Source organism: Montipora foliosa, chromosome 4 (genome assembly GCF_036669935.1).
Source record: "Montipora foliosa isolate CH-2021 chromosome 4, ASM3666993v2, whole genome shotgun sequence".
NCBI classification, from domain to species: domain Eukaryota; kingdom Metazoa; phylum Cnidaria; class Anthozoa; order Scleractinia; family Acroporidae; genus Montipora; species Montipora foliosa.
In genome coordinates, this window is record NC_090872.1 from 18,130,793 (window position 1) to 18,145,792 (window position 15,000).

The 15,000-nt window shown below is 40.3% G+C and overlaps 2 protein-coding genes across 2 annotated transcripts in view; one reads left to right on the plus strand and one right to left on the minus strand.

Moving 5' to 3' along the window:
* Positions 1–7,953, minus strand: part of LOC138000134 (prolactin-releasing peptide receptor-like) — a 41,278-nt gene extending 33,325 nt beyond the window's left edge. The window contains exon 1 of the mRNA XM_068846324.1: positions 7,943–7,953. The gene's annotated coding sequence lies outside the window, so the exon portion shown is untranslated. The remainder of the gene's footprint in view (positions 1–7,942) is intronic.
* Positions 7,954–11,310: 3,357 nt separating this feature from the next.
* The window catches only part of LOC138000136 (MAP kinase-activated protein kinase 2-like), a 13,831-nt gene continuing 10,141 nt past the window's right edge, over positions 11,311–15,000 (plus strand). The window contains exons 1-3 of the mRNA XM_068846327.1: positions 11,311–11,619; positions 13,603–13,742; positions 14,232–14,296. Of these exons, the coding sequence (XP_068702428.1) occupies positions 11,452–11,619; positions 13,603–13,742; positions 14,232–14,296 (373 nt within the window). The 5' untranslated portion in view covers positions 11,311–11,451. The remainder of the gene's footprint in view (positions 11,620–13,602; positions 13,743–14,231; positions 14,297–15,000) is intronic.

The window sequence follows — 15,000 nt, forward strand, 5'->3', positions numbered from 1 at the left end:
TAACCCTTCCTTGTACTTATACATTAGTCAAGCCTTGGCACACTGGAGTCAAGAGTTTCTAAGCATCTGGCCCGGGGGCAGTACTTTAGGAATTTCTGGGTGGGGGATGTGCCTCTGGGACCCTGGAACCCTTAGCCTATACCAGGGCTGGTTCAGCTGAATTTTGCTACCATGTACCAGATCAGAGTAAACTCCCCAAATCCTCCCTATCCTAGAGTAGCTGTTTTTCAGAAACTACTCGCGTCACTAGTACAGTCCAGCCACAACAAAACCTATACCACAATCGTTTCTCTCTCAAAAAGGATTCAGTATTTATACTTGTTCAGTTCGTTCAGTCTTTTTCTGGTTTCCTTAGTCTAGATAAAATCTTCAACCAACTGGTCAGTTCCGTGAAAAATTATACATTATTCTAGACACAAGCGCTCTGATTTATGTACCCTATCCCATAGTGAAGTGCTTGAAAACCATACCTTTCACAGCGGCACATACATACCTACATACATACGTGTGTATGTATAGCTCATATATGGCAGTACCCCCACTCCCCCCTCCCGACGGGGGGGGGGGGGGAGGCTTATAGCCCAGTGATAACGAACATTTTCGACAATATCAGCGGTGACAACCCGAATTTTTCATCAAAGGTAACAAAGTGAACAAGCGCCAGGAAAGATGCAGTCAAAATGCCGCCAACAAGGACATTGGCACGGTAACAGAGAAGAAGTCATAAGGGTCACGTTTTTGTGCAACAACAACAACAACAACAACAACAACAACAAACACTGCAACGTGAAATTTCAGCTGAAGTGGTGTCAGCAATGGGCCATTAGGTCTTCTGCTTTGTTTCACACTCGATTTCTGTGACGGGTGGCGAGAATGACTTTTCGAGAATCCAATTTTTGAATTTCGCTGTGTATTTAGCTGGTACTTGAAAATCATACAGTTGATCATTTTTGCAAAATAACTTGACATAAGCAATTCGACTTTCTTGGGGATGTTCTCCCATTTCTGAAATTCTATACTTCAAAAATGTGTCGCCGCGGCCCCGGGTCGAGACTCTTTAAGACAATTTACTATTCACTTGTACAACCTTATTTTGATTATTGTGATGTTGTATTCTCGGTTTTCACATGACGTCACGACCGCCATGTTGGTGCCCAAAACAAAGAAAAGGCGGCCATGTTGGTGCCCCGATCAAATCCTCGGGGAATTTAACTCTATTATTATGCAAACGCTTCCTTTTGTTTTCGTTGAAAAACATAGCTATTGATCACGTGAGTGAAAACCAGCAATTGAGTGACTGCTCCAAAACACTTGCTGACAAATTACGAAAGTTACAAAATAGAGCAGCACGGATTATTACTAGGGCTCATTACTCTATTCGATCATCAGCAGTGGTAAATTCGTTAGAGTGGTCTAACTTATAGAAGAAACTTTAAATTTAATAGAAAAAAGGCACTTGTTAATTACGATGTTTAAAGTATTCAATAATAATTGTCCGACGTATCTTAGGTATTGTTTCACGATTTTTGTTCTATTGTTTTACGTCATGTGTGTTTTCTACACGAAGTAAAAGCCGGATCTCGCAAGCTTTAAACGTACGATATCTAGGACACATTTTTACATGATGGCTTGTTTCGTATTATTATATAGTAAATTATTATTGTTACTAATTACTTCTATTGTTTAAATTTCTTTGACATTAAATAATATTTAGCGCTAAGTTATACCTAATTCATTAGTCGTTTTAACATTTATATCTTGTAATTCTTCTAATTTTTAGCATTTATATTTTGTAATTCTTAAGGCCCGGCCAAACGATAAATGTTGAAAAATCCAACATTTTGGGTGAACCAACATTTTATCATTTGGCCACCGTGTTTGATGACCACTCAACATGTTGGATGATCTTGGAACATGTTTGATGCAGTATCAGACATTTAATCCAACATCGTGCAACATTTCTTTTGTTCTCATGTTGGATGCGTGAAATTTTGTTCGTTTGGCCAGATGCACGCACGCGCATTGTGACTGCAAATTCAGTCGTTACCATAGACACCGTTTGCTTGCGTCACTAGCGTAGTTTGAAAATGTCAGCGAGCGAGGAAGTAGCGCAGAATGTCGATCAAACTTCTAGCAAAAAAACACCAAAACAAAAAGCAAGACGTTGGAGCGACGAGAAAACTGACCGCTTGATCGACCTATTGGAAGGAAATAGATGCTTATGGGATGTTTTTTTTTGTGCCGACTACCACCTGAAAGACAAGAGAGAAAGAGCATATTCTTCGATCGAAGAGGAACTCGATATATCCGCGGCGTGTCTTCGGCTGCTAGTTCTCGAACAATATTGGTAAAATAACCACTCTCTTGTCGTCTTCGAATCCATTCTCTTGTTTTACCTCGTTTACTTGCTCTATGCTCGGTTTCTTTAAGCATTAATAACACTGATAAACATCCGTGGATGTTATGTGGTGTACGCTGGGAGACATCCTTACCCACAACCCAATGCCTCTCAACAGTTTGATCAAACATGTTGAATGGATGTTTGGTATAGTTTGGCCACCCCCTAATTTTCAACATGTTGGACTGTCCAACATCAACCAACATATTGGATCGTCCAACCTTTATCGTTTGGCCGGGCCTTTACAGGGCATGTCTGAAAACCAGCTTGCTGAGCCATTTAATTTACCGTGTTTTAAATAAAGTTGATTGATTGATTGATTGAGTGCCGAAGTCCCCACAACCCCGCGTCCTCGAGTCCCCATGTCCCAACGTCCCCGAGTCCCCACGTCCCCTTTCCCCGCGTTCCCGTCCCACTTTTCGACACAGCCTAATAGGAAACGTAAACAAACACAGTAGCAACAAGAAACCGATGAAATCGAAAATGTATCGAACATCCCTTGAGACAACAAAAAAAGCAAGATGACACACGCTAACACCAGCCCGGTGTGGCCAACACATCATGCATGCGCACAACCATTTCACCCAGTCAATTAACAGCCATGGATAGCTGTTTCGGCCTTTTGGGCCTCATCAGCATGGCGTAGCTAACATACCAGGCGGGTGTGTTTAGCACCCCTTTAAGTGGCAGCTTCACATGCCAAACATGTGGTAGCTACGCCATGCTGATGAGGCCCAAAAGGCCGAAACAGCTGTCCATGGCTGCTAATTGACCGGGTGAAATGGTGTGCGCATGCGTGATGTGTTGGCCACACCGGGTTGGTGTTAGCGTGTGTCATCTTGCTTTTATTGCTATCCCTTGAGACCCCGAGGTAGGTGCCCAGCATATGGATCTAATGCACTGATCAAATCGAACCTTCAACAGCCCCGGCCATTTCACGATTTTCTGTGCTCGGGGTTGGGGAATTTGATAGGTAAGGTCTTCGCGGGGGTGGGGGATTTCCCCTTTGCCCGGGTGGGGTGGACCAGAAGTGGCAGTTTTCAAATGATTTTTTTTTGGGGCGCCGAAGTCGCTAACAGCTATAAACACGTGTTTGGACGAGATGGAAGAGTTTAAAGGAAGAGATATAGCATTCGTGAGCAACTGGCCTACAAGAAAAACTTCTTCAAACGTTGCGTAGGGGTGGGGGGGGGGGGGGGAGAAGGGATTTTGAATTGGACGGAAGTTTGCAGTTCTAACCCCCAAGGAATAACAGCGACAAGAGGCCGACAGAGAGAAATCGAGCAAATTCCAGACCACGCCACCTCTCAAAAAGCAGAAACCGACGAACAAGAATATCTGTAAGTAGAAATCGCAGAGACGGAGACAAAATAGAAGTTAGCGATCAATTTGATACGATCACCTTTGAATCCATCACAGTTGATGCTATTGCACCCAGAAACCCATCTGAAGACAAAGTATTCGTGACTGTGGGCATCGATTTGCACAAGCTTAGCAACCGCCCCGCAACAATTAGACACGGCAGCTCAAGGTGACATACGGCCCTTGCCACTGTACCGCCGAATGTACCCAGAATATCTCACACACGGATGGTTTTCCCAAACCCGAAGCTGTTCAACAGTCACCTACAATGCTCACAACTTATGGTGGGGTTAAGATAAAACATGGTAAAATCATGGTAAATGTGCAATAACGTGCGAATTCAACGGATCGAAAGAAGATTAGAGGCAATCTTCTTCATCACAGAGGCAGAAGCAGAAGGACCAGCTATCATTGGACTTCCAACATCTTTAGATATTGGTTGAGCATCGGGCTGTTATGTGGGAGGTCGCGGGTTCAAACCTCGACCGGATCAACACTCAGGATCTTAAAATAACTGAGGACAAAGTGCTGCCTTTGTAATGACATCTGCGAATGGTTAGACTTTCAAGTCTTCTCGGATAAGGACTATAAACCGTAGGCCCCGTTTCACAAATGTCTTCTATGCTCATAAGTTCCCTGTGGGACGTTAAAGAACCCACACACTATTCGATAAGAGTAGGGGATGAAGTCCCCAGTCTGGTGGCTGTCCTGTTTACTCCAGCAGAATTGGCCGGCTTGGCAGTGATGTCTCTAAAAAGGCTTGTGGTGTATGAGGCCACCTAAGAAGAAACAGCCATAAGTAAAAAAGGGACTTTGCCGAGTACTGGAACATGTAGATATAGATGTAGATTTAGATGTGGGGCTTAACCTCGTCACATTGAACTGCTCTTTATAAAAGAGTCTAGCACAAAACACTGACCACGCCAACGCGAAAACCGTACAAATAAAGGACAAAGATGACTGGGTGAAACAATAACCGGATTGCTTTGATGGGATCGGAAAATTCCAAGGACAATACCACATCACTGTGGATTCATCAGTACCTCAGTCGTCCATGTTCAGCGACTCGTTTCACTGAGCCTGCGTGAGGGCATAAAAGGCGAGCTGGATGACATGGGAGTCTAAAGAGATCATCTGTCAAACTCAAAGAAGGCGAACCAACTGCCTGGGTGAACAGTCTGGTATAAATCAGGAAATCCAGTGATCAATTAAGAATATGTCTTGACACCAAGAACCTAAATAAAGCAATTCGCAGAGAACACCCTGTCATCCCTGCCTTAGAGGAAATTTTATCAAAGCTGGCCGGTGCCAAATTCTTTTCCGTCGTGGATGCTAAATGTTGTTATTGGAACGTTAATCTCGTTCTAGAATTAACGTACCTAACCACATTCAAAACGCTATTTGCACATTACAGATTTCTGCGAATGCCCTTTGGTTTAAAGATATCCCTAGATGTTTTTCAAGCCAAGATCGATCAGACCGTGGAGGGGTGTAACGGCACAGTAGGCATCGCCGAGACATCGTAGGCTCTGGGAAGTCCGAAGAAGAACATATATGCACGAGATGATGGACAGATGTACATCCACGGGGCTAAAGCTTCACCCAGACAAATGCATGATTAAGCAGAAGAAGATAAAGTTCTACGGTGTCATTTGTAGTGCAGACGGGATTCAGCAAGACCCGGAAAAAGTCTCAGCTTGGAAGAAGGTGACACCCCCTACCAGTAAACAAGACCTTCAAGAATTCATGGGACTAGCAACCTACATGGGTCCTTTTAACTCCCAGCCTCAGCCCGCTGACTTCTCCCTTATGAGAACTTGTCAAAGACAGGAGTGTCTTTGACTAGAGTCCAGCACATCAAGAAGCACTTGACAAAGTCACAAACACTGGGGTACTACGATCCATCAAAAGAAATCATCCTTCAAGCTGATTCCTCCACTACAGGCCTTGGGGCTACCCTGCTACAAAAACCGATCGCCTTTGCTATCAAAACACTAACACAGACACCGAATCACGATGTGCCAACATACATGTAGAAAGAGAACCCGATGACGTGGTGTATGGATGCGGGCGTTTCAATACCTAGCTCTTTGGCCGAAGTTTTGTAGCAGAAGCAGACCGCAAGCCGCTGGAGTCTATACAGATGAAAAACCTATAGTCTCTTCACACTCAAGGGGACAAAGGATGCTGCTCCGACTACACCATATGATGTCACCATTAGATACCGACCAGGCAAACAAATGAATGTGGCCCTTTCAAGACTCTCCTCGGATGAAGCTATGCCCATACCAAATCTGAATGTTCAAATATATTATGTATGCCCACAGTTCTGAAATGGATACTTGCAGAAAATACAAGAACAGACACCTAAAGACCGGAGCTAGCTGCTCTCAAAGAGGTTTCACCTAGACCGTGGCACACTGTAGGAACTGACTTATTTTACCTTGACAACGATGAATACCTTTTAATTGCCAATTACTGTACCAAGTACCCGTTTGTCAAGAAAATTCCAAGGGGACAGAGCACCAGAAAATGTGTTGTGGACATAACAAAGCAGATTTTAAGTTAGCACGGTATTCCACAAATCGTGAGATCAGATAATGGACCTCACTTCCAGGGTCACTATCGTCGATGTTCAGCAGAATATACATTCAAACACGTGTTAAGTTCACCCAGCTATCCAAAGAGCAATGGATTCATCGAGACCCAAGTGAAGATTGTTAAGAAAGTCTTAAAGAAGGCAGACATCCAACTTGGACTCAAACATAGCACTTCCGTTGCCTAACGTCGACTCCAACTGACTAAAGCTACCATCCCCTGTAGAGCTGCTCTTAGGGCTACAGATACAGGACAACCTACTTAGAAGAATCCAAAATAATCACACCAGAGATAAAATCATTCACAGGCTCCAAGAAACGCAAGCATCAGTCAGAAATTATGATGGCCAAGACTATACCTTGCCAGCCCAACCATGGAGACAGCCCACTCTTAGAATCTGAACAAGCATCCTTAACCCCGAGTACCACCCAACCAACAAACCTAAACCAGGAACCAGAAGGCCTATCAACGGGTGCCCGTACTATTAGAGACCATTATGTGACACGAAGTGGGAGAGAAGTAAAGCCACCTTCCAAAATGAACATCTAACTTTAACTGAGTTGAGGCTTTCGACTTCTACCGAGTGTGTCACACGAGCACTTTATATTATGAATTCATTTCCTACCTTGTTCCATTTATTATGACCAATTTTCAACTCAGTTGTACAATGTCCTTGTTATTTAATATCCAGCCACTATCATTTTTTCGAAAAAGAAGGATGTAGTAGTCACTTCCGGTCACGCGTAAGCCGTTCCACAGTTTGTTACATAAGCTCTAACTCATATGATTCTGTCATCGTAATGTTTACGTCGTTCGCTGTTGAGTTCACCTCGTTGGTTTGACAGACACCTAAAAATTTCAGGTGGCTTCGACGGGATTCGATGGTTCAGGTTTAACTTCTCGACCTTCATTTTAAAATCTTGGATCTTAATTAATAGCGTGCTTTTTCAAATTAAATTGACGAGAAAATTTTAAGTATAGGGTTAACGTCATGTAACTGAAATGAAAGAGGAAATGTCCTTCTCGTCAATCCCAAATGACGCCCACCCTGTCACTAGGCTTTTGTAAATTATGCTGGCATTTTTTTCGAGCATTTTAGTGAGGCAAAAGCATTAAGCATTATTCGAGCGTTTTAGTGGCATTTTTACCCCCCCCCCCCCCAAAAAAAAAAGTTTTTCAGATAAAATGAAAGTAGAAATAGTTTTTAACGACAAAATCGACAAGAACAATCCTTAGAAGAATACATCGAAACATCACTTATGTTAGAATACCAAATGCAATAGCGATAGCTTTTAATTAAATATCAAATACCATATATTCTTACTTTATTATACTACATTTGTGTTGCACATGTACGTTTTTGTGAAGCCGACAGCGCTGAAGCCGAGCCTTTATTTGCGTTGAAATGTTGAAATTAAAATCTTCAAATTCCAAAAACAACCTTATCAGCCTATACATAATGAGCATTAACTGAGCATTTTAGTGACTTTTTTGGGGGGAGACCAAGCATTTTAGTGGGGAAGAATGAGCATTAAAATGGAGCAGTTTAGTGGCAAAGTAAAAGCATAATGTACAAAAGCCTACCTGTGTATGCCAATGTAACCAGTATCACGTGACTATATCGCGGCTACCGCCGGAATAATGTTTGCGTACGCAGGCTACTCCAGCTGGTCCTTGCTTACAAAGTTATAAATGACGAGTTTAATTTTTATCAAATGGACTATTGTTTTGGCAAAGCAGACCTTCCAACATCTAAAGCCCCCAAATTTTGAGATTTCAAAAATTTACCTTAAAAAATGTTGAAATTTGGGTCCCAAATAGAGACATTTGAAAATGGTTTCAAACAAAGGAATCTCAACGCTAACAATGCCTAGCAGTGTTCAAACTGCCATAATTGGTGTCTTTTTAACACTAAGTCACAAAAATTGTATGTCTTCAGAGGATCGCTTCCTGGTTTGGAGGAGGCAATTCAAATTCCGAGGCAACGGCCACGATCACGAGGCGCGAAGCGCCGAGACGAAAAAAGGAATTCAGTTTTGGTTTTCCTGTGGAGCCAGGCCTAGGTTTCCCTGCTAGCAGAGGTTGCTTTTCTTTTGCGTTTGCTGGACTGACGAGTACGGGAAACGAGATTTCTGCCATTGGTCGAAACTCATTGTATTGAGCATGCACAGTGGTTACTTAGCGACCGAATCCTCACGTGATACTTCACGTTGTGTAGGCTCACTTAACAACAGCGGAATCGGAAATAAATGAGCTTACACAACGTGAAGTATCACGTGAGGATTCGGTCGCTAAGTAACCACTGCGCATACTCAACACAATGAGTTTCAACCCATGACAGAGGTGTCTTTTCCCGTACTCGAACGCGCGTCAGCCCAGCGAATGCAAAAGAAAAGAGACCTCTGCTAGCAGGGAAAGTCGTTCCTCCAAACAAGGTAACCTTCCCAGGTTACTTCGCGCTCTGATTGGATATCAGATCGAGGTTTTTTTTGGCTCGGCCCAGATTCCCAAAGACAAGAAACTTGGCAAATACGTCGGCAAATACTGCATTTTATACATTTATTTTTATTTTTAGGCCTTATCTGATTGAGATTGTATTTGTTGTGAAAAACCGTGAAATTTTGAAGTTAATTCGTGAGTTTTGAAGCAAGCAACCGTGGACAATTTTCCTGTCGGTGTACGTTGGATCAGTGGCTTGATCTGATCGGCGTTATTTCAAGTTGAGAAACTAAATATTTTAAGCAAGAGCCGATACAACGTAGATTTGATTTTAGTGGTGTACTATATTTCGGCTGCCCAAACCAGCCTTCTTCAGGTACAATGAGAGTTTACATTGAATTGCTTCTATGTACATATATATATGTAGTAAATAGATGCTGACGTAATACTGGGAAAAATGTGATAAAACATGGCAGTTACAACGAATTTGAATTAAAATACTAAGAGTCACGGAAAAATAACGGAAATCGCTAAAATAATAAACTGAAATCTAATACGTTTCTTCGCGGATATTAAGACCGTTGGGATCAATTGTCCTTCCTTTTAAAATTAAAAAAGCTTCCCTGGCCTTACGGATCAAGTCTCTGTTAGGAAATATTTTTTCGATAGGAATTAATTGCATGTCCTTGGAGATGTTGTGGGGAGAGGAGAGGAAATGTTCTGCGACTGTAGTAGGTTTGGATTTGGTGTTAGCGTTATCTAAAGTGCGGCGGTCTTCATTAAAATTGTCTTTTAAACGCGTAGTTACTAACAAGGAATGACCTAAAATGACCTAAAATGATCTAAAATGACCTAAAATGATCTTAAATGAATATAAAATGACCTGAAACGATCAAAATAAAATAAATTAAAATAAATCTGAAGTAATCTAAAATGATCTAAATGAAGAATTACAGAACTGACTGCTTACCAAAGAAAAGGCTGATACCAGGAAGCTGCTGTGAACTGCCGGAAAGTGCCGATGGTTGCCATTATATTACTAAGGAAATTCCGGATAATTACTGTATCATTTGATTGATGCGAAGTGTGTAGTTTTTCCCTAATCTCGTACCCAGAGTCCTCATGCTTTTTGGTCAGTGGGTGGACGCAAGGGGAGACGCTGGAGAATTCAATTTCGATTGACAGGAACAGTTTGCACTGTTTTACGGGAGAAATTCTGCGGTAATAAGATTCCCTACCCCAGAGACTCTCTCCTGTGCCCAACAGCTTGGCCAGAGAGCCTGAGCGTGGGGCTCGGGGTACGTGATTTGCTTTTTACCTGCACCAACTTGGTTTTGATTTTAGAACTGTCTTCTTTATTTATCTTTTATAAAATCACAATTTCTCTTCTTTATCCATTGCATGGTTTTGAATTTTATTTATTGCGTGACAATGCAAGGTCATTTTAGGTCATTCCTTGTTTTAGTAACTACGTGCTCGTTAGTCTTTTTAAAATTAAAAATTAAAATTAAAAAATTAAAAATTAAAAATCAAAAAATTTTGGGCTCATTTTAAGTCATTTTGGGTTCATTTTAGATCATTTTAGGTCATTTTAGATCATTTTAGGTCATTCCTTGTTTTAGTAACTACGCTTTTAAACGTCGTTTAGTTTCTCCTATGTACTGTAGATAGCATCTGTTGCATTGAATCATGTAGATAAGATTTTTAGTTTCGCAAGTTATGTGGAAATTAATGGAGCGCGTTGCGCCAGTAGAGAAGAATTTGTAGTTGGTTAGTCCATGGAAAATGTAAGGACAGGTAGCGCACTTTTTGCCACAGCGAAAAGAACCGGAAGGAAGTGTGGCTCGGAATTAGAATGAGTTACATTGGGGGACAGTTTAGCTGTAACCAGCGAAACTGTCCCCCAATGTAACTCATTCTAATTCCGAGCCACACTTCCTTTAAGTTCTTTTCGCTGTGGCAAAAATTGCGCTACCTGTCCTTAATATTTCCATGGACTAACCAACTACAAGATTAGATTTCAGTTTATTATTTTAGCGATTTCCGTTATTTTTCCGTGACTCTTAGTATTTTAATTCAAATCGTTGTAACTGCCATGTTTTATCAAATTTTTCCCAGTATTACGTCAGCATCCATTTACTATATATACATATATATGTACATAAAAGCAATTCAATGTAAACTCTCATTGTACCTGAAGAAGGCTGGTTTGGGCAGCCGAAATATAGTACACCACTAAAATCAAATCTACGTTGTATCGGCTCTTGCTTAAAATATTTAATTCGTGAGACCGTGTGATTGAGTCCTGAAATCGTGAGTCTCACGACCAAATCGTGAGAGTTTGAAGGTCTGGCAAAAGTCTTTTTTATACGCTTATGTTACGTTAATAGAAACTTACTTGTCTTTTTTTTTATATTTAACTATGTCAGTGGAAAATTCCCTACTCATTTCTCGGAAAAAGCTCCGAAATATCATAAAAACCTGATATCATATTCTGCACCAGTCTCTTACATAAGCCGCTCGGATTTCATTATGGCGGTTCAGTAAATATTCCCCGGTGCTCAGCAAATTTCATCATTAGTGACTTTTATCCACAGCCGGAGCAACTTTTAAAGTGTGAAAAGCGTTTCGGTGTTTGAAAGATCACCTAAACAATGTCATCCGCCAACAAGCCTCTATTTAAAGTTCCTCCGCCGTTGCGATCGAAAACTTCTCTTATAACAAATGACTTTGATCTATCGCAGAGGGTCTTAGGTGTTGGAATAAATGGAAAGGTTCTGGAGTGTTTTGAAAAGAAAACAGGCAAGAGATTTGCCTTAAAGGTAAGCCCAGTCCTAAACGTTTTCTTAAAAGAACGTTCATATCTATTAGAGGTTTCGTAGTTTTGGTCCCAGCGTGGTTGGATCAAAGACAAATTAATCTTAATTTTTTGCTGATGCAAGAGCGGATTATTGTCGTGGAATTATATTATATGATGAGTCCGTCCAAGAAGTTATAGAAATATATTTCCGTCGTGATCACTGTTTGTATTTTAGGAAATTCTGCTTCTAAGTGAAAAAATTCCGATCGCGCTCCCTAAAACGAGGTTTTCCGAAGCAGTGCTTCGCGTACGCTTGAAAAAATTAAGACAAATGGGAAACATTGAATAGTTTTTTCGTGTGATGGTGAACAATTTGCGAGCCGTGCGTTGGTTGATTTCGGAAGTGCTAAGTTTTCGTAATCACATAATATTGGCATTCTGGATGTAAATGTAGGTATGAATAATATTGCATCATTTGGTGAAACGTTGCTAGTGTTTGCGATTTTAGTAAACTTTGCAAAAGCCACGATGACAGGCGGAAACTTTGCATACATACATGCTTTAGTTAAACACGATAGGGTTTAAAGCTCAAAGCTCAAAACTGGTGAAGATACTTTCAAGTTTCCTGTACTGATAATGAATCATTAGCAAAGAACGAAAGGCGTTTGCCATACTTATCATAAATTTATTTTAAGATAGTATTCAAAATAAAAGCAGAGGTCTTGCTAATTTTGTGCCACTAGAAATTTCGTCATTTCCTCATTTCTATACACAATAGCCTTCCCTTTTGGCATGACCCCAGGCTGTTTGATTGCATTCTTGTGTATCAATTGAAATCTCCCTGTGGCTTGAGAATAATGAAACAAAGGAAGCAACCATGATTGACCTTAAAGCAGCAAGGTCAAATTGGATTATCGAGTATTGGTGATTTACAATCATTTCACTGGCTTAAATAAAAAAAATATGACAAATAAAATATGTCTAGATCTAGAGAGTCAAAAAGCCATGGGTTGGTCTTGCAAATTCTAGGAATTAGTTTTCTCAATAACATTAAAAGTTATGGCAATTCTGATGACCAACTTTAACTTTACACTGACACAATCATTAAATGACTTGCTCTTAATACAGCTCATTGACTGAAACATTTTGAAAGCACAAGGCATGGACAATATAAGAGCGCTTATGCTGCACTAGGCAGCCCCAGCAACTGATCAGTGGCAGTATACATGCCGTGTCAAAAATTGTTTATCCCCGCATTTCAGTCAGGTACTAGTCTATCTGTGGATTGATTTGAATATATATTTGGTCACACTACCACAGTTTTCTTAAAAAAACTGAAAAGAACCAGTGACAAATTATCATCCAATTTTTCTGGCAAGTGTAGTGGAAAAGTCTTTCATTAGAATAGTATAGAGTCAAACTTTTTCAATTACAATATTTATTTACATGTAACTCATTGACTCCTGGGAGTGAGAAAGAACAGATTTTATTTTGTCTAACACCAGATGATTTTAATTGTCAACTGGGTGCATCGTGGGGCACCCGAGTAGTAAATTGGTTAATTAATGTATTTTTGTCCGTTACTCTGTAAACATCCCAGCTTTTTTTTACGAATCCTAGTTGTATGTAGATCCTGTGCTGTACAGGTAATTGACCAAATGTAAAAATGGCTGCCAACAAATTATTCTTTTGTCTTTGTGTTAATTAGCCTAACTAGCCTCGTTCACACCCGTAAAGTTGAAAGAATTTGGGCTGTAAAACGAGGCTAGTTAGGCTACTTAACACAAAAGAATAATTTGTTGGCGGCCATTTTTGCATACGGTCAATAATACTATTATTTTTGTTCCCAAAAAATAAATGTGTGGATAGTATTGGACACCAGATCGACATTTGCTCCTTTTTGATTGCTCCAAAGTTTAACAATTCACATAAATTATTGGTAGTAAACACATAAAGTGAAGGTAAAATATAATAATTTATACTGAATATATTCTTGTCTATTAAGGTTTTGCAAGATAATGCTAAAGCATGGCGAGAGGTAGAGCTTCACTGGAAGGCATCTGGCTGTCCATTTATTGTTAGCATCAAAGATGTTTACCAGAACAAATATGCAAAGAGTGATTGCATTCTGGTCATCATGGAATGGTAAGTTGATAATGGTGCAAAGAACTGATTGATATATATCAGAAACCCATAAGGGTTGAAATGTGTAACGGCCCCTTGTGTGCTGGGAAACAAGTTTCTGAATATTCAATTTGCTAAGTACCATATTTGGAACAACAAGAGCGAGGGGTTTCTAAATATGGTACTTAGCACTGAAACATTCAACCAATCAGTTTGCACTGAATATTTGGAAGCTGTGAACGCACATTACACGTTTCAACCCTTATGGGTTTCTGTATATATACAATGGAGATTTCATGTATTCACCAAGACTCCAGAATTGATTATGTTGAAAGTGGTATAAACAAGGGGACATGCATGTACTGTATCAACTTGATAAAGTAAGATTGTCTGGGTGAGAGGAGTCCTGAGAAGGAATGTTGTTGGTGACATTAAAGATAACTGAAAAACAAAGCAATGTTTTGTTCAGTACACAATGTTCTTGTATGTGAATATTTTCCTGTTTTTTAGCATGACAGGAGGGGAACTGTTTGAAAGAATACAACAAAGAGGAGACTCTCCATTTACTGAAAGAGGTACAGTACATGTTCAACATTAACAAGGAATTAAATACAGAGTGTATGGTACAGTACAAATTAACGAAAAAAAAAATCCAATATGCATGCTGGTTGGTTCCTCTTTACTTTCTTAGGGTGCGTTCAATTGACCGTATTCCGGAATAGGAATACATGGAATATAAGTTAGAAATCCTTCATTTGTTATGGGGATTCACATCACGAATTACAAATATCTGCTAAAATGCTATTTTAAACATATTTTTGTTATCCTTGTTGCTTCGAAACGCGCCATTGAAACGTACCGTTTTAATCATCACTCCACGTATTCTTATTCCGGAATAGGGTCAATTGAATGCGCCCTTAATTTCAATAGCAAACTATAGCACTAGTTACCGGTATTTTCATAGCACAAATGCTGTGTTAAACGTTTCTCAAAACATTCTTTGCATTCATTATATTTTGATATGCCAAGGCCCTGCTAGGTGATAGATCTTTTACAGTAGTGGCACCCATGCTTTGGAATGCACTTCTGCGCGAGGTGGGAGCAATAAGTGACCTATGCACATTCAAGTGACATCTTAAGACATATCTTTTATTGATTAATATATATTATTATATGGCTTGTGTTTGTAGCCGATATAACGAGCACTCTGATTGGCTAATTGTGACTGAATTTTAGGGCATTATTCTCTCGTAATGCCCTCGGGCCGATTACAGGCTTG